General features: G+C 37.7%; 1 protein-coding gene across 1 annotated transcript; it reads right to left on the minus strand.

Moving 5' to 3' along the window:
• Positions 1 to 7493: 7493 nt before the first annotated feature.
• Positions 7494 to 27217, minus strand: LOC128228050 (uncharacterized). Its single transcript, XM_052939092.1, has 22 exons — positions 26869 to 27217; positions 25880 to 26094; positions 24039 to 24213; positions 22632 to 22774; positions 22336 to 22428; positions 21914 to 22134; positions 21538 to 21739; positions 21231 to 21365; positions 20753 to 20932; positions 19203 to 19417; positions 17698 to 18045; positions 16873 to 17023; positions 16014 to 16228; positions 15733 to 15799; positions 15307 to 15613; positions 14281 to 14462; positions 13913 to 14178; positions 13521 to 13620; positions 12792 to 12973; positions 12427 to 12624; positions 10241 to 10422; positions 7494 to 8425 (listed from the first exon to the last, which is right to left on the minus strand). Exons 1-22 carry the CDS (start codon positions 27046 to 27048, stop codon positions 8153 to 8155), a joined length of 4230 nt encoding a protein of 1409 aa, XP_052795052.1. The 5' UTR covers positions 27049 to 27217; the 3' UTR covers positions 7494 to 8152.
• Between the last annotated feature and the right edge of the window lie 12 nt (positions 27218 to 27229).

A 27229-nucleotide genomic window follows, 5' to 3' on the forward strand; every position in this document is an offset into this window, starting at 1 on the left:
TATTTGGCTTACCAATTGGACGAGTGGTTAATTGCACTGATAGTGGGTTCGAGCTTCCAGCACTTAGTGGCAATTTATTTAATGCGTTCGATGTATCATCGTTGAACCCAGAAAGGGTAAAGAATATGTGATGATCGTCAGCATGTTCCCGTGTTCGCAAAGTTGTTGTTTTAATGTCAGCCTTCAATAGTTCAAGAAGATATGCCGGCATTTTTCCCCCGTTGTCACCTGACTGCCAAAAATGGTGTTGCACTTTTCGAAGCTATTCTGTCATTTATACAAAGATACCTTAGTTGCGTTTCAGGATTGTCTGCAACAAAAAACATTGTTTAAAATGATAAACGGGCAATCAAAAATCGTTTTTATTAAGGGATATTACATTTTTGTATATAAAAACTAGATTTGTTATGGGTTATTTAGAAACCTTATTAAACTTATGTGATGTAAACTTTTCAAACTGAGTTATTATCACACTTTGTGTTATGAACCTTTGAATTTGATAGCAATGATTATTAACACTAACCTCTGACTGGTTTATTCACTGTTAATACTTGAAAATACGGCTCGCCAATGCCATTGTTAGCTTCCACTTTATGCGTTCCATAGTTCTTCAAGCCCACAGACGGTATAACTAAGCTGGTGTAAATACAATGAGTCGTTGTGATCTGTACATCATCCATAGACACATTGCTCCTCCAACCAGAGTCTCATTGGTCCTTTTGTACCAGTGAAATATAAGGCAGGAAGGTCTCGCGCTCCTAGATGCAGCAAGGCCATTTGCATTCGTCCAACGACAAAATGAACTGTAATCGAAAAAGGAATAATTGGCATCGGGGAATCTGAAATGTTTTACTCAAGGGGTTATATTAATTTACTATAGAGTGATATATAGTGGCCGTGCGCTTGTTTTAAATTGAACTATGGAATCGCTAGGTGGTCCAGTTCATGTTACTTTATACTTAATTATTTTTGCTTGAGCGTGGCGAAACTCACTGTTATAAAAGCTAACAAGATGTATTATCAGATATGAGCCCAAGTCTGCAGCGCACGCTGGTGACCGTGGCGGCATTTCAAAATGACATTTATTCAAATGATTTATTCTTTGTAAATATATTTTTATCTTTATGTCATAGACTAAAGTATTTGATGTTTATAAATACAGATTTTAGGCCAAGGAAGCCATTGGACACACACATAATCTGATATATAAAGTATGTTTTAGCCCTCCCCCGCCTTGGATGTAAACATCCCGCACTAAATCAATCCGAATTTAAATTATTTAAAAAGGTTTTCAATTTCGTCAGATCCTCAACAAGAGCCTTCATTTCCTTCGCAACTTAGGTTTGAACAGCTGTAGTTCATTAGTGTTTAGTTGAACCATGAATGGTGCCATCTTTAAACTCTGCCACCATTTTTGAAACTTCGAGGCCTGCCTACAACCATCCAGCGCTGTGGCGCAATTGGGTTGTCAGTTAAGCCCACAGCCCAACCACCACCTTTCACATTGGCATTAACCTGTGCTTGATCAAGTGCAATTACAGAGAATTGACAGTTTGTTTTGTATGCAATATATTTTCCGGCGATGTAGTTTGATTCGATGATCTGAAATATACAAAGTTCCATTTCAAACACAACGGATCAATATTAAAACTGTTGTTGCCCTGCTGTCCTCTTGCCACGGCAGTCTGAGCAATTCAATATTTATCTCCCGCTATTATAGTTTCTTTGTATCTGTCGTAGGCATCATGCCGTAGTGTGGATGACAGCAGCCGTTTTCTGATGTATTCTGGCTACATTTGTGGCTTTCAAAAGGTAGCCAGCGACTCCACTTGTTGCAATCCTGCATTTAAGATGGCAGTTGCCTTACCACTTCCATAAAGTCAGCCGATAATGACCTTAAACGCTGTCATCTCAATGTGTAGTCAACCGGCCATTATAAGATATTCCTCTTCTCCATGTGTTGCAGTTCAGTTCCACTGTATTGTGTTTTCCTTGGTCAGCTCCTGTTTACTGGGTAGTCATCAAAGTTCCCCAGACTTTGTCCTTTGGTGATTCAACTGTGCCAATATGATTATTTGGCTTGCCTGCCCCAATTAATTTAGTAAACAGGATCTGGTCTGATCATGTGTCTGTATTTGGATGGGAAAAGATAGGTAAGGGTTAAAACAACATGACGAAGAACAGTGGTGGCAGATGTATACGACATGTTGTTTTTTAGAACAGACAGAATGGTTCAAACACGACACGTCGAGAGAATGCCGTTGCAGCCTTATGTCCCACGTTGGAAGACATTCGTTAAGCACGAAAGCTTACTGCAGTACATGAGTTTAAACTTTTTGCTACTGAGCTTTTTTGATAAATATGTGCGAAATAATGATACGCGTTATACATTGGGTATAATTGAAAGAATTGAAATGCTCTCCTTAAGGTTTGAGGCACAGTAACTCAGACTCTGACTCTGCTATTGTGCTTTTTCGCTTTTTCGTCTTAAAGATATGTATCCAAAACTCTGACACAAACTTATTTTGTGCCGTAAACCTTTTTTAAAAAGGTATGCCACAATCATATAGGATATAATTTCCGGTAAACAAATGTCATCAGAACTATTTACCTTACTTTGGGCATTGTTTAAAGTAGAAAATCCATTCAGGCCAATTATTGCCATGGCTTATGTGAATATGGCCGATGCGGTGTGGCCTTACTGATGTTTAAAAAAACCATCGCGTAGCAGCGATGACTGCTAAGTGAACATCGAAATAGTTGTGGCATTATGGCGAATAAAAGGATTGACTTGCCAAACAAAGATAATGACCGGTTTTGTTGTACACATGCATGCGTATGTAAAATTCGAGGTTATTGTACGTATCATGTAACTGTAAACTGCGAAGTGAATATATTAAGCATCCACCAGAGTACAAAGGGCACGTTTTAGATGCTTCTAGACGCCATTCCAAATAAGGTGTCTGTTCATCGTCATAGAATGTGTTGCTATTCCAACCAAAAACAATGTCTTCATTGTCCATAGTAACTGGCGGTAATGTTCGATTTAAAGGCGGCGTTTGATCAATGAGTACCGGTCCTACAGTTGCAATGTTCTCCAAACCAGCTTTATTGAGAACATTCACAAAGATGTAGAATAGTTCGTAAGAACATATGCCTTCATGCTGTTTAAAATATATATTTCTTTGCGTAGACTGATACGCTACAATGACCGGACTCTCCTTTTGTAGTTGGAATTAATTCTATTCCTACGAAGAAATCATCAATTTGACTGCCGCCGTACTGAATATCCTAAGTGATGAATATACATTGTCATTGGGGTCATAAATGATGTATCGTTTGTAAACAAGGGTACGTACTCGCATAGGGAACGAGAAATCTGTTCATTCTTTCCTTTTATTTCGTGTCCTTGATCAATATCGATGGCCATATGTGTTTTAACATCAGATGCACAAATTCTACGACAATCCGATGTGTTGTGCAGTTTGGCCATTTACACGTTTGTCTGCATGACATAACCTTCGCCGTGCAATCAACTTTCCGACGATAATCCATATTCACAAGTAATGTTTCTTAATTCTGGCGGAGAAAGATGACGGGCAACGCCATCTGAACACACTGGTCACACATCGCATTATTTAATGCAATAACAGTCGCAAATCGCTTTCCGGTAAAATTCGTTGGGATTCGAACCGGTTCTTCGGAGAAAGAAACCTCTCTAAAAAATCAATACACTTGGTTCTTTAAAGTTATACAAATCTTGTGTACTCAGACATCTGTTGAACAATCCATCCCAGTAAATTTTGTTGCCGCTTTCATGGTCAACAAACCCATGCCAGTGAACAATAATTGAATCATCACTGGTATAGTCAACATCAGGGTAATCTTCTGGACCTGAGACAAAGATGTACTCGGTTTTATAAAAATAGTACAGGAAAGACGTTGTCATGAATTAAAGTTTTGTATTTTAGAAATAAAAATACTGTATTTATACACACATATTTGCATTAACAGGGTTTTAAATACCTTCGTAAACAACACCTTCTATAGGAGGCCAATCATCAACAAGTACGTTAATGTGTTCCATTGTTGAAAGCCCACCCATGTTTGTTACTTTGATGGTAATGATAGTTTCTGTTATGATGTCCCATATCTTTAGCATACAGCTGTAGTTTATTGAGTGGCACTGTGTTGCTGAAAAACGAACAGTCACCAATATCTGGGCAGTAGCGCAGTGTTGATGAAAATGAATTCTGAAACGATACAGAGCGTTTTAACATTACAACACGCAAAATAACACACTCGTTACAAGGTAAATACTCATCTGATTTCAGCCAGGCATATGCGTATATTTGTGCTCCTAATAACAAGGTGCTCACTTAGTAACTCGGTCATTGTGTCGGCCATTCCAAACGTCAAATATATTTTAGATGATCCATAATGTGGATCAAAAGCATCAAATGTCAATTTCATATCGGACAGGTCCGTGCTATTATGAACGTACAACATTTTGTACCCATCTTTCTCAAGCCAAATGTTGTTAAGATGTCTTTTGGTGTTCATTTTAATAGGTGATATTGATAGTTATTCCACGAGTACATTGATTCAAACAATTGTCTTTTTTATTTTGTGCCTACAAATAATTTAACAGTAAAAAGTTGTTGTTTTTTTCTTCATAAAATCGCGCCAAATTGTACGCGAACGTAGCATCAGTTCAGGAATGACTTTTTTAAATTGTGACACACCCCTTTGCGCGCTGACGTTAGATAAAGACTCGAGAGCAGGCTTAAATTTCAAAACAGTGAACTCTCATTTGTCTTTAACTGATATATCTCTGGAAAGCACATAATAACGGTTATTTCTGTCATTATTTCATAGTAAGTTTCCTATGTAGAGCAGTCATCATGTTCCTATTATATCGACATTGGCATTCATATCTGCCTGGAATATAAACTTATGAAATTAGTGACTAGGATAATTGTTCTTATATATTTCATCTACAAACAGACTCGCGCGAGTCTTTTTATGGGTATTTTGACTGTTTCAAGAACATAATGACCTTCAAGCTGATTCAAAACTTGCTAGTGAGCTCTTGTTGACTAAACAGTACCATGAGTAATACTGAATTGACTTGATCATATTAATATGTGGATATTATCAAAGTCAGTTCTATTCTAAAGACTAAGAAGATAATGTATTTATTACATATGCTGCATAAGATCAACGTGTCTCATTTTCAACTTCCCAGGTAACAAAGTTGTATTCGATATTATTTACATTCTTGCTTAGGTATAAACGAGAATGGTAAAAATGAAGCTCACTTGAAGTGGTTCCTGTTGTCTGTTAACAGAAAACGTCCGTATCTTTGATAATTTGTTTATAGCTTCCTCATGTGACCATCAAAATACTCAAGTCTATATTTCTAAGGACATACAAAATATAACCAAAACCAAAGGACACACTGTTTTGCAACAGAATTTCGAATACAAAACACTTGAACCATTTTTAAAACCTTTCTGTCAATTATTTTACAAATATCAGCAGGATGTAGTTGAAGTATACATATCAAATAAAAACCAAGTCAATACGTTTTGAATGACGCAATAGTAAAGTAGCTTCCTTCTAAATGCAAGAGTGCGGCATGTAGCCTCACTCATCATAAAATGATAATTCACATATAAGGCAGCACTATGAATTTTAATGACACTTGAATATATTCACATTTCTGGAGGACTTATGTAATAAACTATTCATTTCACATTATACCAGATGGTTCGATGTGCTTATCTTCTATACATATGACCATATATTATTTATTGTTTTGTTATCGTTCTCTTGGTGCATCTTAAAGTAAGTAATGATGTAACAGTTTGTAATAGACTGGTACCTAGAGTGTATATATCTTTTCTCCAATTGTTTATTTATGAAGGAAAAGTAACATAGGATACCATTCTAGTTTGTAATTCTTAAAGTGAATTTATGACGTACAAATAGGCAGTTTAATCAAAATCATGATACATTATAAGAAACCATGATACATTATTTAAATCGTGAGAGGTTATGTTTTAAAAATATTATATTGTTTTGTTTGGCTCACATTTTATACAAATCAGAGAGATATTGCATGGAGAGGTAAACATGTGATCTAATTCATTTGGTTTAATTCCGCTCCGTTCCGCAAATATATCAATTCCTACTTGGGTCATGGTACTTTACGGAGCGTTATTTTTTAAATGAAGGAATCACTTTGGACGGCTTTAACTTGGTATAGAGTTAATTATATACAGGAACTGTTTTCCAAATTACATTATGAACTCTTTTGTAGTTCGCTTGAACAATTTGTTGAACTCTTTTTGTCTTAAAAAGCTGTGTGTAAATTAAATTCAGTATTGAATATATTGATATGCATCAACTTTTAAAGCAATGTATTCTAATGACTTTGACTTGAGACTTTCTGACCTCCAATAATTAAGGATCATCAACTGGTACCGTGTTCTCATATTTTTAAATGCCAAATTACAAACATACTAGGTCAAGTGTTGCTTTCTTGCCAGCAAAGGATATGACGGCGATCTATGCTAGCCATATGCCCGTTCCAATAAATATCTAAGTCGATCTAAGGCACGAATTGAAATTTTCAATCTAATATCATGTTTTATTTTTATTTTGCTACATACTTGTTTTAATTGAACTAAGTCGAGTATAAAAAAATGAACCCAATGTTAAGGAAATTACAAATAAACTTGTTTCCATTGGTTACGTTTATACAGATTTAAGATTATTGAAATTGCGACTAAGATCCTCAAACTGGCAACGTAGTGATTTCAGCCTGTTTGTTGTTGTTGTATTTTTGGTTGGGGTGTTCGGGGTCCTGGTAAAGGGGACGCACGCCCCATAAGTGCACACAACCCCACCACCACCCATGCGTCAAACCCTTTTCTATCCACTGCAGCATCGCTGGCTACTCCATCCCAAGCACGGGCAAGAACAATTTTATGTAAGGGACCACGTGTCGTCTCAATAACAAGCTCATTGTTTTATTTGCAATGTCGGACTATAAACACTAACATGAGTGTAAAACTTTTTCATTCAGAGAGTATTGTCTAATTTTGAAAGTTACCATATGAGAAAGGCTACAGAACACGTTTTGGTTTACCTGTATTGCCTTTAGATGATTCTAAACACCTAATTTATAATCATGCTCATCATATGTATACATTTTTAAACAACTGAATTGGGAAAAATCGATTCATGTTGATGTTATTTTAACTGGTTCTTTGTGTCTTTTCCTTGAAATGTGTTCCCCGTTGACCTGTTACCTCATTCCCTGTTCATTGCCGACTATTGTGCAATTTTAGAAATAAACCAGGTGCAAACTTATATTTGTTATAATAAATGTCTCTAGTAAAAGCTAAACATAGTTAAGCCAATTTAACATTTAACTTCATATGTGATTTTTTTTTTGTATCCAAGCAATAAATCTGACACCAGAAAAATCAAAATACATGTTATTCACACGGAAGTGTTTACAATAGCATTTCTGACGTCAGACAGATCGAATTAGGGACTTTCCATAATGCAAAGTTGGAAGGGAAACCTGTAGTTTTTCTATGCAACATTTATCTGACATAAAACATGCATCCTTTGTAGCAGATATGACTTAATAAGGATTTAGAAAAATATTCGCTGGCAATTATTTTTATGGAAATGTCTTGTGACAATAGAAATAAATAAATAAAAATTATTGTGATGATATACTTTCAAATAAGAAATATATTACCAAAATAGTTAACACATTGACTTAAATTAATCTTCCTGGTTACAAATTTCAAATACATTTCTAAAAGCCATCTTCACTGAGCATGACATTTTTGTACAATAACTTGTTGAATGGATAGTGTTATACATTTTGGCACCTTAAAACATTCTTATATTGTTAAACCTTAGAGTTAATATGCCAATGCCTTTTAGCCAAAATCGGATATCATCAAAACATCTTGGATCTCAAAACACAAACACTTGTATGAAGGGACGCAGGCATTATGCCTGCTGAATATTAAACCTTTGCTATAATGTTCATGTTATATTGTTAATATTGTTAATACGTTAATAATTATATCGCAGAAGTTTGCTTTTGTTTTTGCAGAAGTTGTTATGATTTCAGCATCCAATCAATCTCCCAGTTTCTCATTGAAAGTTTCATTTGATTCCGGTCTTTGCTGCGTTCCAAACTACGCTTTTTCCGGCCAATTGGTATTTTCACCATAGTGTAGGGCGTGGTTACGGCTCTGCTCCAATAAGGACACACTCCAGACACCCATTGCTCCACCTTCCTTTGCAACGTCACAATGACGTCATCTTCGTCTGCATCCGGGTCCAAGTGGAATGTTATTTTCGTAACTTTTTTGTTATACATCATTAGTATCTGAAACAAAATCCACCAGACCTATATCCATCTAATGAATGAATCTCCTCTGCATTTGTTCCTTTCAAATGATTTATTCATCTATCATTTTATACTCTCGACACTGATTGTGAGCTCAGGTTTTCTATTTAAATAGTTTCTCTGACATCCAAAAAATAGATGTGAAGTTATACATGTACATAAGTGATAAAATACTTCTAAAGACAATTCTTTGGTAAATGCTTTCAAGATATGAATGAAGAGTTTAAAGAACAACGTCATTATAAGATAATAGGTTTGAATGTTTTTTCTTAAATGTTCATTTTCCATGCATAGTATGGACACAACTATCGGTCCTCCAACTGTTTACATAATGTGCCTTTCGATATTTTGGTATGAACAAATTGTGCTGTAGATCAGGCCTTAGCGATTAACGAATTATAACGGGGAAAAAGGGGAAACGAAAATGATGCAATAATAAATTAAGGATATAACCATATACGGTAACATCAATCTTTATATACCAGTATATATCCTTTAACTGTATTGTATTATGGAGAGAGAGAGAGAGAGAGAGAGAGAGAGAGAGAGAGAGAGAGAAAGAGAGCTGACATCATATGTTGCCATAGAAACACCTCCTGCCAATTGCTTTCAAAATATCTCTATAAAGCAGTATAACCCCTACCTGTATAGTATTAAGGAGATAGTCCTTTGGTGCAACATGAACACATCCACGTGACTTTCTTTCTACTATCTCTATATATCATTTTCGGAGAGAGTAGAATTTTATTGCTGTTTCTCAACAAACCAGTATAAACCCTACCTGTATAGTATATCGAGAAAGGTTTGTGCCATAGGAACACGCCCAATCGAACTCGATCCTAAACTTATTTTAATAATAATTTTTATTGTTTTAAATTTATTTCATTCACGGAGAGTGTTTACGCCCTTTGATGTCTTATGGACACGTCCACGCGAGCTCTTTTGTATACGCCATTATAGCTTTATTTAGGGAGGGTAAACGTCCTTTGGTTCCATCGAAAAATGTCCACGGGATCTCAATCTCAATATACCGTTATCGTCATTTGCTGCCATAGGAACATGTCGAAGCGAGCTTCTACCTACAATCTCTATATACCATTAACAGATAGAGTCAATGCCCTATGCTGCCAAAGGAACACGTCCACGGGAGCCCCTTGTTTCACTTTCTACAATAGCATTATAGGAGAGAGTCAATGTCCTTTGCTGCCATTATAACACTGCGACAAGAGCTCCACGCTACAATCTCTAAAATACCATTAACGGAGAAAGTTAACGTCATTTGTTGCAAGAAACACGCCGCAGCGAGATCTTTCCTTTATACACTATCATACCATTAAAGGGGAGAGTTAATGTCCTTGCTGCCAGAGAAACACGTCCACGCGAGCTTCGCCCAACATTCCCTACATACTATTTACGGAGAAAGTCAATGTCCTTTGCTGCCAGAGAAACACTTCCACGCGAGCTTCGCCCAACATTCTCTACATACTATTTACGGAGAAAGCCGATGTCCTTTGCTGCTATAGGAACACGTCCAGGCGAGCTTCTTCAAATAACCACTATACTTTTTTATATTAGTTTAACCCATACCTGTTTTGTGTTTCGGAGATTGTTAATGTTCTTTGCTGACCCTAGTGACAGATTCACGAGAGTTCCTTCCCTCAATCTCCATTTAGCAGTATAATCCTTACCTGTATTATATAACGTGAGTAACAAATAACCTTGACTTCCGTTTCTAAAAGAAAAATCACATGAGCTCCTTCATACAACCTATATATTCCAGTATTAACCCCCTACCAGTATAGTGTTGCGAAGAGCGTTAACGTCCTTCGCTGACTCTAGGAAGACTTCCACCACCCCAACCGCCCGCCACGCAAGCTCCTGTTCAACTATCTCCAGCAGGGGGCTCGGGTTATCTGCCCCTCCAAACATCAATTCTTCTTTGTTGTTTATGCTGTATGTCGCTGTATTCACCGGCACTGGAACAGGACAGACATTACTATATAGGGGATTCTGCCATGGCAATCCCCTTGTTTTCAATTACTGTAGATAATTTGAAATTAAGGCTATTCGAAATATCTGCTTAAACACTAGTGTAATATTAACGATGCGAAACAGCGATTAAACATCTCAACGATAAGAACCTAAAAAAGACTTTTCAATTTCGATACATTTCGTAGGGACGATTGAAATATGTACATTTCTTTTAATTCGCTTCATGTTCGTGAATAAGAACAATTAATCATTCCAGAGTGATAACCAATTGTCAACATAGGCCCAAGTAGGGATCGAGCCCGGGATCCTCTGTCCCCCAGTCAAATACGCTAACAATACGGTCATTGTCATCGATAAGTATTACTACATTAGACAACGTCTTTATTGGTCAATTTACAATCTTATCATTCAGACAAGTTGTCGTAGTATCTGTGAGTTATGTCGGTCCATTCCATTGCTGTTATTATTAGGATCGTAAGAAAACTGAAAATCTTTACATGGCAACCCTCAAACCTAAAGTCGCATAGAGCATGATATAATTTAAAAATCAAGCAAAAAACTCATATAAGACATCTTTTGTAAAGTAAACATATAGTATGGTACACGTGGAAGTTGAATATCTCTTTAAGCATAATTATGATAGAGTTATTCAATTGTTTTTAATATGTGATAACATTATAGCTTATTAAAATACGAGAGGTTTTTTATTACATAATGCAACTACTTCTCACATTTTCTACATAAATATGTTAATTAATATTCTACAAATACCTGTCCTGAATAATTAATGTATCTTCGTCAATAATTGTTTGATAAATGGAACTTTGAATAGTATTCTTGTTGATAAAAATACGTTAAGGGTTTATTGTTTATTATTTGTTTGGTAATTTGACGACGCAATAAGCACTTTTTGTTGCGTTTTGATTCAAACTTCTGTTTGGTTTGGAAAACGAAGTGTTTTTTAAGATTTCGAGATACGTTCATTAAAACATACAAAAACATTTTAGAGCACTTTTAATAAAATGGACAATCCCTATTGATATAATGCGAGTGATAACATTAAACCCTGCGAATTCTTTGAGCACCTAAAGACACCTTTATGTACAATGACAGCAACGTACTATTTCTGCAAATTTCATAAGCCTTAGTTCGTACAGCTATAAAGCACTGTGCATATGTGACTAGAATACGCTTAAGATGCTTTTAATAACGTTTACCACAATGGCAGAAGCTGCGCTGCTTATTAATTATAACGTTTTCTTTTTACCTTATTTGATTTATGAGTACTGTTAAAACGCACATCATATAAACATATTGCCATGACAACCGCTTGTTATGATTCCACCAGTTTCTAAAAGCGGGTTACATAAAAATACTTGTATGTTACTCATTACAATATCCATATATAAATATAGTAATAATAAATATAAACACCTTTAACTATCCTCCTTTCAAGTATGGGTTTAAGCACTTCATATTCTATTAAAATCACTAGTTCAAATTATAATAAAGAGATGAAATTTGAAATTTACAGTATTGAATGTACTTGTGTGTAACTATATACGTTATGTATTAAATATGTTCTTTCTTTCTAGTGTAAAAGCACTTGGTAATCTGTAAATTGATTTCCATATGTTTTATATATGAGGAAATAAGGTTTTGATCGATTATAGATAAGACAGACGGAGGGACGGACGGACGGACGGACGGACGGGCGGGCGGACTGACTGACTGACTGACTGACTGACTGACTGATTGATTGATTGATTGATTGATTGTTTGATTGATTGATTGATTGATTGATTGATTGATTGATTGATTGATTGATCTGTAAATTTGGTAAAGGTACGCGAACGGTCATACTATTTGCAATAGAAACTGCATGTCACTTCGTAATATTGCTCGAGGTGATAACCTACCCACATCTTAAAAAAGTGTCTTATTAAAAGAGTTTTTGTCGGTGTATATGCCATTATAAAACTACTTACTAAGCAGGGAGTATATCTGTGTATTCTCCACACAGACCCGACCGTCGTGGCAGGCGAGCGAGTGAACGGCGGACTCATGGTTCTCCGTGTTGAAGATGGATACCTTGTCCTGTAGGGGCTGGAAGGGGACACTGGCTCGCCCTAGGTACTTCAGAATCATCCGGCTGCATTTCAGAACCTTCCTTTTCCACACCGAACCTTGCAAAACATATCTTGTATACTTATTTGTTTTACTGAAAGACTACACAAGGTATTGATAGCAATCTTAATTTAATTTTCCGTTTCAAAAGAAGAATTAAAAGCGTAAATATGAATCGTAGTCATTTACTGTGTCACATATAACCCTAAATACAACATGCCCTTACCGGAAGACGGGCAGCCACCACAAGTTTTGACGATACAATCTTCTATTTGTGGCATGATATCCTGGCGCGGCAGCTTTCCCGAGCCGGCCGCTGACGTCAGACGCCGCTGCAAAACAACGCTCACGTTGTAACGGCTTTCGGACGTCAGGTCGCAGAAGTCGTCCTCGGTTGACCAGCAGTGCCTATATGTGATCGAGGTGAAACGGAGGATTTATTCGACGCTGTGTGCAAACCATATTACATTACGTCTGCACTATTTTATATTATTATAATTACTTCTTTTACGCTGGTTTCAGATTTATGCTGTCCGAATTACAACAAAGGCATTTTTTCGAAACAATTGCCTTTCGCATTATTAGAATACTTGTAGTAAGATCAATTATGTTTGCATTTGTTTCCGATTTTTAGCTGTTTAAATGTAAATTAACTAGAGGTTGCGGAACACCACTTGTACGTCTAGCTTCCCACAGAAGTAATTGTTGCTGTAAGTCATAAAAAGTCTCCCTTTGAGGTAGGAAATATACGGACTGACCAGTTCTCGCATAACACGATTTCCCCGTGAATGTGCCGATGTCACCGTTCAACTACATGAACCTGTGTGTCGAAGATTGTGTCCTAAATACCAAATGCATGGTTTTGACATTTAAACAAATACAAGGATGACGTAGCACCAAGTAGCATTGACAACCTCTCTATCATAAACATCAAAGACTGTTAACAAATTCGTACCCCTCCTGGTCTAGTTCAAAGTTGAAGTAGAAGTACTGCCTGCCCAGTTCGGGCGTTTTACAGATGACTGTGTCTGGCCTCGCTGTCACCACCGACCCGCCTACACAACATCCATAAAATATTGTAACGATTATATTTTGGAGATAGGGGCGGAGTAACGCAAAAAAACAACACATATATTATCTTAATCAAAGGTACATTGTTTGAGAACAAAATGCAGACGGACGCGGATAGGATCACATCCAAACATTTTTTTCCGTTTTAAATGCATGAAATAGACCAACAAATAAGGATACCGCAATCACCCATAATTCTAGGAAACTCGAACAAGCTTTTAACCACTTACACTCATAATCACATTTTTATATTCATCCGTTCAATTTAGACCTCACCGTCTGCAATCATGTCCTGCAACTGCTTGAGGCGTTTATACAGCGGCGTGTTTCCGCTGTCCCAGACCTCTACAACAAGGGCCGTGTCGTCCCGCAGCGGCCGCAGCTCCATGTACAGGCGGTCCGCCTTACACCCGATCCCGATTCCTAGTTGTTGGAGACGAACGCCCTTGCTGATCCTAATCAAGGACACCGCCAGCTTAAACAAGTTGTCTTCCGTGGAAGGCATGTTTGGTTTGAGTTCAAGTGCTTGGCCCATTTCAAATCTAAGAAGATAAAGGAAAAGTGTTCGATACCTTCAGGTGTTAATATTCCTCTTGAAATAAAGTGTATGTTTTGCAAGAATATGTCAAATATTATTTACAAACCTCAGTGTTTCCTTATCATGTCGCGTGGCGATGTTATCAATATTCACTGATCGTGGACGGTAACCGGAACCGGAAATCACGTAGAAGCCACCTTGGAGGTCTTCATACGCCAGATCCAGTATTGAGACTAGCACCGTATCGAGTCGGATGTATCGCTTCCCGGGACTCGTGAAATGGCGGAGCTTAAAAGTGACCAAAAATTGGAAGGTAAACTTTATGACGCACATTTTTTATAAAAACTTAAGGCAAAACCAAAACGTTGTTTCTCTGATTTTTGTGCAAAAGAAATTTGACCGAGCAAGATAACGAAATACAATATTTTCATTTACATAAAATCCGAAGTCAGCGTAGAGCGAACAATATATTTTCTTATAATCAATATAAGAAGAAATAGTATTCAATATGATTGCTCTTAACCTATTTAAACACAATCTTGAACTTAATCTTTATTGGACTAAGGGAAAATGTTCAAAAACGCTCTATTTTGAGTAGGCACGGATATTCATAAACCAAATTTCTACAATTATTATAACATATTTTATGTATTATGATGATTTATAATAAAAGATAATCCTCCTTTTGAAACAACTCCTTTTTCCACCATAAACACTTTAAAATCATTTGCAACTGAATTTAAACATTTACTGAATGACGGACATTTTTTTACACAGGCAGCATCAAAGTATTAAGAAGACCATTTACATTTCTATTTCTTGATTTAAATTTGCTTTGAATATCCCTGTAAATTCAATGGTAAGTGCTTACTGAAATGTGAATTTTTTTTTTCAGAAAACAAAAACAAAAACAATTACGGGAAATGAGCTGTTTAATTCATTCCATATGTAAAAGAACAAATAGATGTCAAAGAAATCTTATCTAACTTTTTGTTCGTATTTGGTAAAACATTCTTCTACGCATTGGCTACTTCCCTTTACTGTGGTCCCACATTTTTTTTTAAATATTTCTTTTTACATTTATGAAACAGGTGCTTAACTTATTTAGGGTCACCAATCGTCGACCGAATACCTTGAAATGCTCCGCTATCTCGTCATCCGAATTCGAAACATCGAACAGGAGGGGTTTGCGGGACTCGTTCTTAAGCGGTTCCGGCCAGTCGTACTCGTCCTCCTCACCGAGCGGAAGTGGGACGGCTATGAGGTTGGTTGCGGGGAACTGGGCCAGGTGGGTCTGGATCCCGTCTTGCACCTTTACACAAACCTCCACAGTATTTTCGGAGACACGCCGCACAAAGTCAAACCCCGCCAGGATCGCGTACTGTGTGAACTGAGACACCGACTTCGTGTTCCCGGGCTTAAGCGAGATACGAGCCGCCCTGGAATAAATCATCAAAATTAAAATTAACTAATTAAAACAAAACATTATAATAAACACAAATCATTGAATCAGTGAAGTTATTTATAGCATACTATTTTTGAGTGAAAAATGATTTACCTCCCCTCTTTAAACTGGCTTGAAGGGCCGTCAGAGTCGTCCATCGATAACGCCTTTTCAACTATGACTGAAATCAAAACTAAATTTCATGTCGTATACATATTTACTTTAACATAGCCATTTGAGACATTCATTTCTTCGTAACAATAGAGAGAAATCAAATGAAAAGCAATTTTAGACTAATGAATTAATCCTTTTCCTCTAATAATTCATTTTCTTTGGTAAATGTTCTGAACGTATAAAGCCATTGTCTACTATAAGCACTCGGCGAAATAAATTACCAGTGTCTGAGAGGATGGTGACGAGCCTCTTCAGCCTAACTGCTAGGCGCATGTGCATAGTCCGCGTGCCACACCAGCGCCAGTGATCGTCAATGTCGCCAGTAGACTTCCGGCAGTCCACCAAACATCGCCGCGTCTGCACTCCGCACCACGTGGTCGAGAGGCCTTCAGGTCCAAACTCTACGTTTTTGTCGTTAAGAGGGTACTCTACCAACCTTTATATTTGAAAAAAGAAAAGCATACATTAAAGCTGCACTCTCACAGATTTACCGTTTTGACAACTTTTTTTATTTTTTGTCTTAGAAAGAGAAAAAATTTGCGTAAATATCTGCAAACCAATGATATAAGACTGCTGACAAAAAATCAGATCGCAGATTTTCATATTTCCGTTCGAAAATTATTTTTTTATGGCTTAAACCGTTAATAACGGTTTACGAAAAATGCATAAAACATCAAGTTTTGAACTTATATATGAAATTCTCGGTTCTGATTTTTGTCAGCATTCTTTTCTCATTGGCTTTCATGGATTTTCGCAAAACATGGGTCGTTCTAAGACAAAAAATAAAAAAGTTGTCAAAACGCTCAATCTGTGAGAGTGGAGCTTTAAGGTGGGACTGCTTTTCTAAACACCAACATAAAACATGAAGTCCATACATGGTGTTATATTAAAATCTACATGATCGTGTAATGTGCAATTTAAGAATATCAAACTTTAGCCTACATATTTGCCTATGGACTCAGGCTGTTTTTTTCTGTTTATAGGAAAACACATTGAATAATGCTTTTGCGATTTAATACTGACCCCAATCATTATATTAAAGTCAATACAAGAAAAAAAACGTATACTGCAGAATGCTACCTCCTAAATCTTGGTGTGTCATCCTGTGTGACGGCTCCAGTGGCCTCCCCACATGAAATGTCCATGGTCTCCCCAGCTGGGTAAGCATCCCCGATGCCCAGGGGCGACACCACAAACGGGTTGGCCGTTGGCCCATTCCGCACCGCCGAACCTACAGCGATATGAATTCACTGTTGTTATCTTTAGTGCAGTTGTGGTCAGAACTGATTTCAAGTTCATTTGTTGCATATCCTTCTTAAGTATTTCGGCGCAGTATAAAGGCCTGACTTAGCATGTATTTACTGATTATAAATCTACCATTCTGGTTTGGTGCTCACATGTCAAATGTAGACTATGGACGTTTTATATAACTTATATGTAATGCATTTACAACGATTGTGAAGAATATAATGCAAATTTATGCTCAATTACTCTCGTTGATACGCTGACCGAATTTTACGCAAGAATGTAATCTTATTTTGTGTGAGAAATCGGAGTATCCGGAGGGAATCCACCTGCGATGAGCATATCTTACACTCTCGGCCATGGAAGATACTTATAATCTTGCCAACGGGTAAAGATACAAAAGTACCAATGCCGGACCTTTATCCACTACGCACAAAAGAGTTCCAGCGATTTGTTTTACTTTATTTTGTTTTACTGACGTTTTGAGAAAAAAACCCCATAAAACCGCTCGTCTTAGACTGGGTAAACCTCGTTTCTTCAGAACACCCTACGCTCGAGTTGGGGTGAACCTATGCTGGAAGATACTAATAGTGCTACCAACTGCGCTTACCGGGAAACTAATGTGTTTTTTACTAGTCAAGGCCAGTGACCCATGAATACCTAGCCTGTTGAGTAGGCCTTCTACAGCGGTGTGTTCTACGTGGCCCGACCGCCGCGTCCTGGAAACCAGAGACCGCTTACTGCGCTCCAGCTTTACACGCGGCTCAACACACGCCGCCACGACCCCGTCCCGCTGCTTAACGTGGGCAAAGTTGGAACACACGGACAGTTCACTTAGACGGTTCAGGATGTACTCATCGGTTTCTAAGTCAATGGGATCAAACGCACTCGGCTTCGTGAGTGCGACCTCCACACCACGTCCTTCGTAGAACACTGACTCGTTGTCATGATGACCGTCAGGGAAATCCGAGTTGGGCTCATCAAATGATTTATTCACGTAGAGCTTTCCTAAGACAAAAGCAAATCCAATTAATTTATCCACAATTAAAAAGAACGAGCAATCAGTCAGATGTTCATATCAGATTGTTTTCATTAATTTGTAGTATTACTAAGAAGTAAGAGACATGTCCTGAGGATTTTACGATGCTTTGTTGAAAATTTCATTGCCTTTTTTTTCTTTCAACATGATCGGTATTTACAACAATGATATAGAGTATACAAAAAGCAAATGGGTTGGACACAAGTTCTAACAACATTAGTAACGTCTTTCCCATGAGCACATTAACTTGATAAGTATTTGGCGATAAATGTAAATAAGAAAAGGGTAAGGAAATGGATAAGTGAAAGAAATGTCAGTAAAAGACAAGCAGAAGCATTCTGACTCACTGCTACACAGGTGATATGTGGTAAACTGTTCAATAAAACAACCTGGTTCAGTTATAATTAAAGAAGGGTCTAATCTTTAAACCGTTCAGAGTGTTTTATAAATTAGTGTACATAATGGAATAATACAATATTTTCATCGTCGGTGAGTAATAATAACGACGTAATGCTAAGTGGGTGAAACGCACGTGTTGCATGCTTTGTTCTATCAGTGTTGGAGATGTTGATATAATGATACTACTGTTATTATTATTATTATTATTATTATTATTATTATTATGTGAATTGAAACTTGAATTGAGAAAGATTTTTATGTACAGAATGGGGTTGCAGAATTAAATATTTTATCAAGAGCTAAACCAAAAGTATTCTTTTGAGATTTTAGGTACGAACTTAAAATTTAGAAAAGCATTCACGAGTCTAAGTCTTTCATTACAAACATTAGAAATTGAAGCAGATAAATGGCACAAACTTGACTCTAAACCTGTTAATAAAAGAAATTATGTCAAATCTTTACTGCTTTGGAAGTTTAACGATACAGTTGTGATCTGCATTATTTTTAACAAAATTTAAGCAAACTGTTTCAGGTGTACTTGATTTAAGTGAATATATGAGCACAGTATGAACTATTTCACGTTTAAAAGTTAACAACGATCCCGTTCATCACGTTGCAAACGTTAACAAATTTTGAACACTCGACCAAATATATATTTATCTATATATACTTTTGCATTTGTTAAAAAACTATGACACCATTACAAAAATTCGTTAAAAGTACTAACTGTCTGGCCATTCAGCTTCTACAAATCTGGCCAAATGTGTCAGCGTGGCGGCTAGTTCAGTAGAAACCAGGCGGTTAGCGCACGCGCTTTTGACGTCATCGCCAATCGTATCCTGGCGGCAGTCATCACACACGCGTCCCAGCGTACCGCACGAAGTCGCATTATCTTCTTCCTCGGAAGCAAACAGAATGTAGTCTCCCCATAACTGATACAATCTAAAAAGAAAAAAACCCCACGTTATTGAAATAACGTCGATCGTGCTTGGTGTTGAATTCGAGTCGGAACGAAGCAGACCTTTAACCCGATATGATATACTACAAATTACCATTATGTAACATAAGCAATTGAACTGTATATCGCAGAAGATTGCGGCCAACTAATTGGTATTTAATAAATCGTGATCCGAAATTGTACACCAGTAATATTTGTGTTAAATATGTTTTCCCATATGTGCATCTAAAATGGTGTCCATCCGAAAACCCGCGAACCTCAAGGACTTGTTTGCAAAGCCAGCATGTATGGGCTAAGGTAAGGTTAGAGTGGTTTAAAGTTCAATATCATCATTTCCCTATGGCCCAAACCTTCGGACACACGGTGCCCGGGCTTTTGGACTCGCGGGCTAAAATTGAAATCCTATGGAGGGTCTTTTATGACGCCAAGACGCATGCACTTCGAAGTCAAGAATTGGGTGAAGAAAGAAAGGCTCTGTATCTTGTGATGACGCGAGAAGCCTCTGTGATGACGCGAGAAGCCTCTGTGATGACGCGAGAAGCCTCTGTGATGACGCGAGAAGCCTCTGTGGTAGAAAGGTTAAGAATAACTTATTTCAAATCACCATTGATTGGAAGACATCGGTTTGAAATCAGTCCCTGACTATGTATTTCTAAATGAGCAAACTTTCACTGCACAAGAAGGAAAATCATGTTCTATTCAGATAATTTTTACTAGGGGTTCAGGGATCTTATTCAAGGCAAATGTCAGGTGACTAACTCCGATGGCCAATACTAGGAAAATCTATAAATTTATAACGTTGATGTAAATGTCTGCTTTTTTGTTGGTAAATACAAAGTCGTCTGCGTAGTCCGTCAAACGCTACTCATAGCCAGTGTAACACTCTCTTTGCTACAACAAAGATGGAGTCCACACGAGTACCTTATACAGTATAGTTTCCTAATGAAATCAAAGCGTTATAAATGGATTCTACATGAGGAGATGTCATTTACAGGAGTGATAGTTTGTATCAAAGCTGTGTAAACACACCTAATGAGTTGTAAACTTAATGTGTCTTGTGTTGTGTTTTTGCTGTGTTGTACTGGTTAATTTATGCACCTTTAAACAGGGATGAAGATTACCCTTCTTTATATTATTACAGTTTATTATTTGTAATCAAGCCTTTCAGCAACTGGTACATATGCGTTGTTTCATATTCCAACCAAACATAATGACAAAACGTATATGTCACTGTTCAAAATGTATTATATTATACGAAGGAATATTTCACATGTGTGAGACCTATACGGGTTGGAGAAAAATCCGCAACATAGCACTACCTGTTCAATATTTCGTCGCCTTTAAAGATATTTCCCATTGGCTGCCCACATGCGTCATCCATCGTTACATTGGCGTTCTTCTCGAACCCCAGTGCGTGACAGTCCGCGTGGCAAACGGAGGATACTATTTGCTCTAGGGGTTTGAACCGTCTCGACAGCCCACTCATCACCTTAACATTCCTGAAAACTTTCGAAGATTTGTCAAACATGTGTCGATAGAGGAAAGAGCTCTGTTTGTTGTGTAATATTGTTGGTGTTACTTGAGTTACTGTAGTCGATGCATCTCTATCCTTCATAGTAGAACAACGTACTTGTAAGGGTTAAATATTTTATAAACTTAACTTACATTTTGGAAGTTTAGTGCAAGGCGTATTTTGACTGATTCAGAATAATGTTTTGCGTATTGCATATGATAGTTTGTGTTTGTCAACGATCTGTTCAATTATTTTCAGAGTGTTTATTGAAGCAAACCTGTTACCAGAGATTGATTCCGAAGGCGTCCACGGAGAAGTCCGTCTGTGCCACAGATACGTTGCTATCCACGACGACCATGACCTTATTACACCGGGTCACCGTGTCCGACCTAGACACCACATTCACCGTCGGACGAATACTTAAATGTAAGAGGCATTAATATTTCAACAACATTGTATGTTTGTGTTTATGTGCGTGTCCCTAATAGCATTTCAACATGTTGAACTGGAAATGGTTCTTTATTAAGTAACGCTACCCTCAGATTTATACAGAATGATAGCTTACTGCAACAAGAATGATGATGTCCCTACCTGAGTTGCACGGGTGGCCCGAGATTCATGTCTATATCCTTCTGCCACCATGAGATGACCGGGATGAGGGTAAGGTTCTGGTGGAAGGCCCAGGAAGTATTAAAGGTGTGGTTTGTGTCCACCCGCTGTCCCCCGCTGACCACCGTCCAGTTGTACACGCTAGCCTCGTTAACCGGGACCGAGCCTTCCTCGAACCGCTGTGCTGTAGAAACAAAATCATAGATGTGATGGGCGGTGCTAATAAAGTTGTGAAATAGTAGAGCAACAGCAGCAGCATCAGCAGAAACAACAACAACAACAATTAAATGTCCTTTTTGTAGCACTAAAGCATCTGTATCTGTTTGAATCTAGTAAAATGAGCTACTTTTTGACTTACAGATGATCGTCCTGCCGTTCAGCTCGAAGCTTCCTTCATAATTAGTGGCTTCCTTAGCGACCGCCTTCAGAAAGATGTTTCCCTGACTAGACGAATTGACTGTCAACATTATAGGCGAGAACGTTTTGAACGTTGCCAAGGGAACCTCGAATATGGGCATGGTCTCGTTCTTCATAACAACACCGTATTTTGTTATAGAAATCTCCTTGTCGGTTGTTAAACTTGAAATAAAAAAGGCTTGAACAAGAAGATGGTTTAAATAAAGTGTAAATTTAAAAATAACACTGTTTCATTTTGATTTATTATTATCAATATGACTTAGACTTTTTCAGACACGTATTGTTTGTATTACATAAAAAATATGTACTAACATTCAAAATGATATGAATTAACCACGCATAATAAAATCTGAAATAACTAACTTGTATTCATGTTTGATTCTGGAGTTGATGTCCATTTCCATTACATACTTCTTGATTACTGGTTTGTTGTTAACTTTGTAGATTTTCAGCTCCCTAAATGGACAAAAAAATCGATTTTTAGAATCATTCTAGTGCATTGTCATCTTCATCATCAAAAACTTACAAAGAGCAACAGAGTGCAACCTTTTCTAAACTGATGTGATTGTGATTAGGTATTTTAAGGTCAGTGATTGCTTGTACACACTGCAAAGCCAGTGCGATGAGGTGAATACCGCATGTAGGGTATGGGGTCTTACATGTAGTAGGAGATGTGGCTGTAGCCATGGCAATTGCAGCACTGAAACAAAAAGTCCTTATCTACCCGAGTGACGGCCATGTCTGTATCAGCTTCCGGCTCGTAGCGGCCCGTCCGCTTGTACAGGTTCACCGGCACATGTGCCTGAAAAAGAGAATGAGAGATCGAATATAACATTTTAATTCATGAAGATTTCCATGTACTGATTGAACTTCTACAAAAACGGTGTTTTATTCCACGCTACTAAATAGCAACAATGAATGTACGATAATAACGAGCCTTTGTACAAAATGTAAAGATGACTCTATGCACATGTACGAGGTCAAAGTATGTATATGTGTATATGAATAGATCGGGAATTTGATCGAATATTTCAATAATAACGTTTTTTTCCATCCTAGACAAGTATATTCAAGTATTAGGCCATGCTGGAAATCCTTATCTGGCACACATGAAAAGTTAAGTAGATGACAAATTGCGATATGTCGAGTCCGCTGAAAGAGCATTTGACACAGACATAATGCTCTTTCATGCAATAGCAGTACAGAATGACATGGAGTTAAACAATACATGAAACCCAAGACACTATGCCTCCGTATGCTGAACCCTCTAAGGCGAGTATTTTTGAAAATCCTATTTTGCCACTTATGCAAGACACAACCCTGATATGGCTCAGTCTAGACCAGCCCTTTAGTCAGTACTCATTTTCATATAATTCTTTTCAGTGTGACATAACTTTTTGAGGTAAAGACCTGGGTCTTTTGCGTGACACGTCAACTCGTCATGAGGAACCTTCGTGGCAATTTTGGAAAATCCTATAATGCATGGTCAAGATACAGCCCGGAAAAGGATCATTTTAACCTTTGACCTCTAGCCTTGTCCTTGACCTTTGACGTACAGCTCCGGTTCTTGCGTGCGAAACTCCGCCTCACCATGGTGTACATCCTTGGCATTTTTTTAAGGAAATATTTTGATGCATGGTCAAGATGCAGCCCGGACAAATTCAGTCCGGCGAACGTACACGCGCACACCTGCACACACACATACGGAACTGCCACTCGACAAAAAGGTACCCGTATGTTACTACTTCGTTTCACTACGCACAACAGAGCTCCAGCAAAAAACGTTTTCACTATATTGTTAAATTGGGTATGAACGCATTAACCATAGCCGCTCGTATAAGAGCAAAGGGTGTTCTGTAAAATATCGGTTATCCTCGTTTCCGCATATAAACTATGCTCGTTTAGGGATGAACTCATCTCATACTCTAAGCCATTGAAGTTATATACTTAAATTCTTACAAGTTTTTAAACTAATGACAGAAGAGAACAAAACGCATACGAAAAACTTAAGTTTTGTTTGTTTCATTATAGATTTAACCGAACGCACAAACAGCTTTATACGTTACCGTTTCGTCGTCGATGCTGTTGAAGGGGACGTTACGTGTGAATGAGGTGTTATAGTTGATGGTGTTGAGGGTAGTCCGTAGCGGGTTGGAGAGATAGCGGCGGTGGCGCGAGGGCCGCAGCTCGCCCTGCGCGTACTCGACCCGGATATCCGCTTGGTCGAACATGTCCAGGGGACTGCAGGGGAAGTGATGTCGAGCACAATTAAAATGAATAAATAAACATACTGTTGCTAGTTCACCATTTATTCTCTATATTTCACCGAAAATCATGAGAGAAATTCTAAAAAATAATTACCAAGTACAATTTTAATTCGAAAAATGAAAAAAACCCAACAAAAACGAAATACGGGCGACACTGCTTCACTATGCGCATGCATCACTATGCGCACACATCACTCATTATATACCCGATAAACATTGGTTTGTAATAATCAGATAAGCTGTAAATGGTGAGAATTTTAATCATTATTTCATGACAATCTGGATAATCATCACTTAATTAATTGATTCTGCTGCTGCTGCTTGTGATGATTCTGATGTTGCTGCTGGTGCTGACGATGATGATGGTGTTGGTGATGGTGGTGGAGGTAGTGGTGGTGGTTGTGCTGTTGTTGTTGTTGTTGTTGTTGCTTCTGTTGGTTGTGGTGGTGGTGGTGGTGGTGGTGTTGATGATGATGATGATGATGATGCTGATGATGTTGTTGATCGAGTCTAGAAGTATCGTCGTATAATACACGTACACTCATCTTCATAAATAGAAAAGTCAGTTTCCCATGATACTTTAGTCATGTATGCGTTCTTTAAGTGGTTTCAAAATGAATATTTCGTTCTACATCAGGAAATAGATGAATTACTGTAAGAGATGTAAGAGGCAAAAATGACCTTTGAATGTCATTTAAGCATTATTGGACTATCCGTACACCAATGGGTAAAGACTTCCGTATATGTATGTAGAAAAGTATATATGTAAATATGTAAATATAACATTACAATACTTAATGAAAGGGCTAAAACATAAAACTTAAGGATATTATGTCTAAATCTTTTGCCTACTACACTTAATACAGATGCAGCGCCAATATTGACTCATAAATAAACACAGTTAAAATATTCGGTGGACAATTTTGAGTCTCATACACCAACTTCTGTTTATTGATCATAATCTAATTGCCTAATTGTCTTATCAGATCTCCGATCTGAATATCCTGCTAAGCAGTTTTGGATGTTTCATTATAGAAATGAACCCTTAATGGCCCTGAGCCTATAAACAAATAAACAATAAATTGGCCCCTACCGTGACATCAGTACAATAAGCAGAAGATGCACAGCAGAGGGTTGTCATGCCAAACATCCCTTAAAATAGGCCTCTAGTACGTAAGTGATTAAAGGTCAAGGACATTGTTTTGTGTGTATCCTTACACTACAACTAATTACATACTATGAATAATACACATAGCTGACAATCATTTCAGTAGTCATATGCGGCAAATCCGCATCAAACCTATACTTGACATCAGTGGTACCCAGAGCTTTCTTATATACATACTTACTACCGTTTTTATTGTAAATCTTAATTGCGCCAAGATAAACCCGACACCCAATTCCACATTCAAATTTCAATTTATTTTTAACTCATGGTTGAGGTCTTACATCACATGTTGCTTATCCGGATGTACCCCTTTTTAGGCTGGGTCCGCCATCGAATGGAGACAATTAAAAATGATAGAATGTGAGTTTCCGACGATGGCGACAAGCAAACTGGGCATTGTCTCAGGAAAATAATATAGCCGATGAATGTATTAAAAGTAGCAAACGCGTGTATGAAATGCGGTCATACGTACCCAGCGTTGGCGGTTTGTATCTCTATGACTCCGTCTTTGGGTCGGCGCAGTTCCGCTATCCGGGCGTAGATTGTGTTAGAGTGGGGTCTGATGTAATTGTGGGAGCAGTTCCAGCGGGGTCCGCCCATTATGAGGGACCCGGTTGACCATGCCGCCCCTCCAGTGCCACCGTCCTCCAGCCGGACCAGGATCTTCCCGCCCCGGCATAAAACACGCTGGGTATTGGGGGATAAAGGGATGTATTGAACTTTGAATGGTATGTACATCCATCATAAACCATAACTCAAATTCAATGCAAGCTACAGGGATCTAAAGGCTGGTTCCAAAATTACGGGCATAATTGATTTGCAGAACAGTTATCGAAATACCGTCCCACGGAAATAATGTCTTATGTAGAGTAAGCATTTAAAATAACTGTAAAACAATTGTATCGGATTATTTAGGCCCTCGTACGGCTCAAAAAGGACATCGTTCAAAAAAAAAGGCATTTAACAAGCAATGTTAAGATGTTGAAAGTTTGACAAAACTTGACTGGTTCAAAAAAAGGCATTTAACAAGCAATGTTAAGATGTTGAAAGTTTGACAAAACTTGACTGACTTCGTGAGTGTCAAAGATGTGGTAAAAACGAGGAAATGTCTCAAGTTTAAGTTTTCCCTTCAAAATGTCTTGTTAAAACATATACATACTTATTACACTTAAGATTTAAAAGATTTTCCGGCATATGTATGCTTCATGTCATTCACCAGTTATTTCTCTAAGTTTGGCGGAAGTAAATATTGTTTAAATTGCAATGTGGATTGTCTTGAACGACTCGGTGATATTTTAATAAATCAGACTCCTTGATCAAAATGCTACGCTACATGTTTTGATTTGAAAGTTTGTTTAAATACATAGTTGTCTTTTTCACTTACATCCCATAGCGCATACTATGTACGGTTCGAGAGAAAAAAATGTTCCTTTCAAACTTTCAGACAAAAATCTCTCCAACCTTAATATTCGGAATCTGGTCAAGGTCAACGATATCTGAAAGCTTTCCGCGACTCTGCAGAAACAGCCGCCCACCCGTTTCCTTCTCCTCAAGCTGAACATCATCGTCGAAAGTGGCCGCGTCCTCCGCAACCGCTGTGTACACCAGCACCGCCAAAATTATGCTACCAACCTTAAACATTGTTAAAGTTCCAAGTTCCTGTCTAGTTAATATAACACAACCTTAAAAATCCATTTTCAATAAAATAATAATATCAACTTTGTCGTGAGCCGCATTAAAAATCTTTACTCATGTAAAAGTTTATTAAGAAAACGGTTAACAAATAAATGTTCAGAAGCATAATGCAAGTTAAAATTATTAT

This window comes from Mya arenaria, chromosome 3 (assembly GCF_026914265.1).
Source record: "Mya arenaria isolate MELC-2E11 chromosome 3, ASM2691426v1".
Lineage (NCBI taxonomy): Eukaryota > Metazoa > Mollusca > Bivalvia > Myida > Myidae > Mya > Mya arenaria.

Coding starts and splice junctions, on each gene's coding strand:
- LOC128228050 (XM_052939092.1), bottom strand. CDS start 27,048: ATGTTTAAGGTTGGTAGCATAATTTTGGCGGTGCTGGTGTACACAGCG. Junction 14,463..15,306: donor AGATAGCGGAGCATTTCAAG/GTATTCGGTCGA, acceptor GTCACTTTTAAG/CTCCGCCATTTCACGAGTCC. Junction 14,179..14,280: donor CATGATAAGGAAACACTGAG/GTTTGTAAATAA, acceptor TTATCTTCTTAG/ATTTGAAATGGGCCAAGCAC.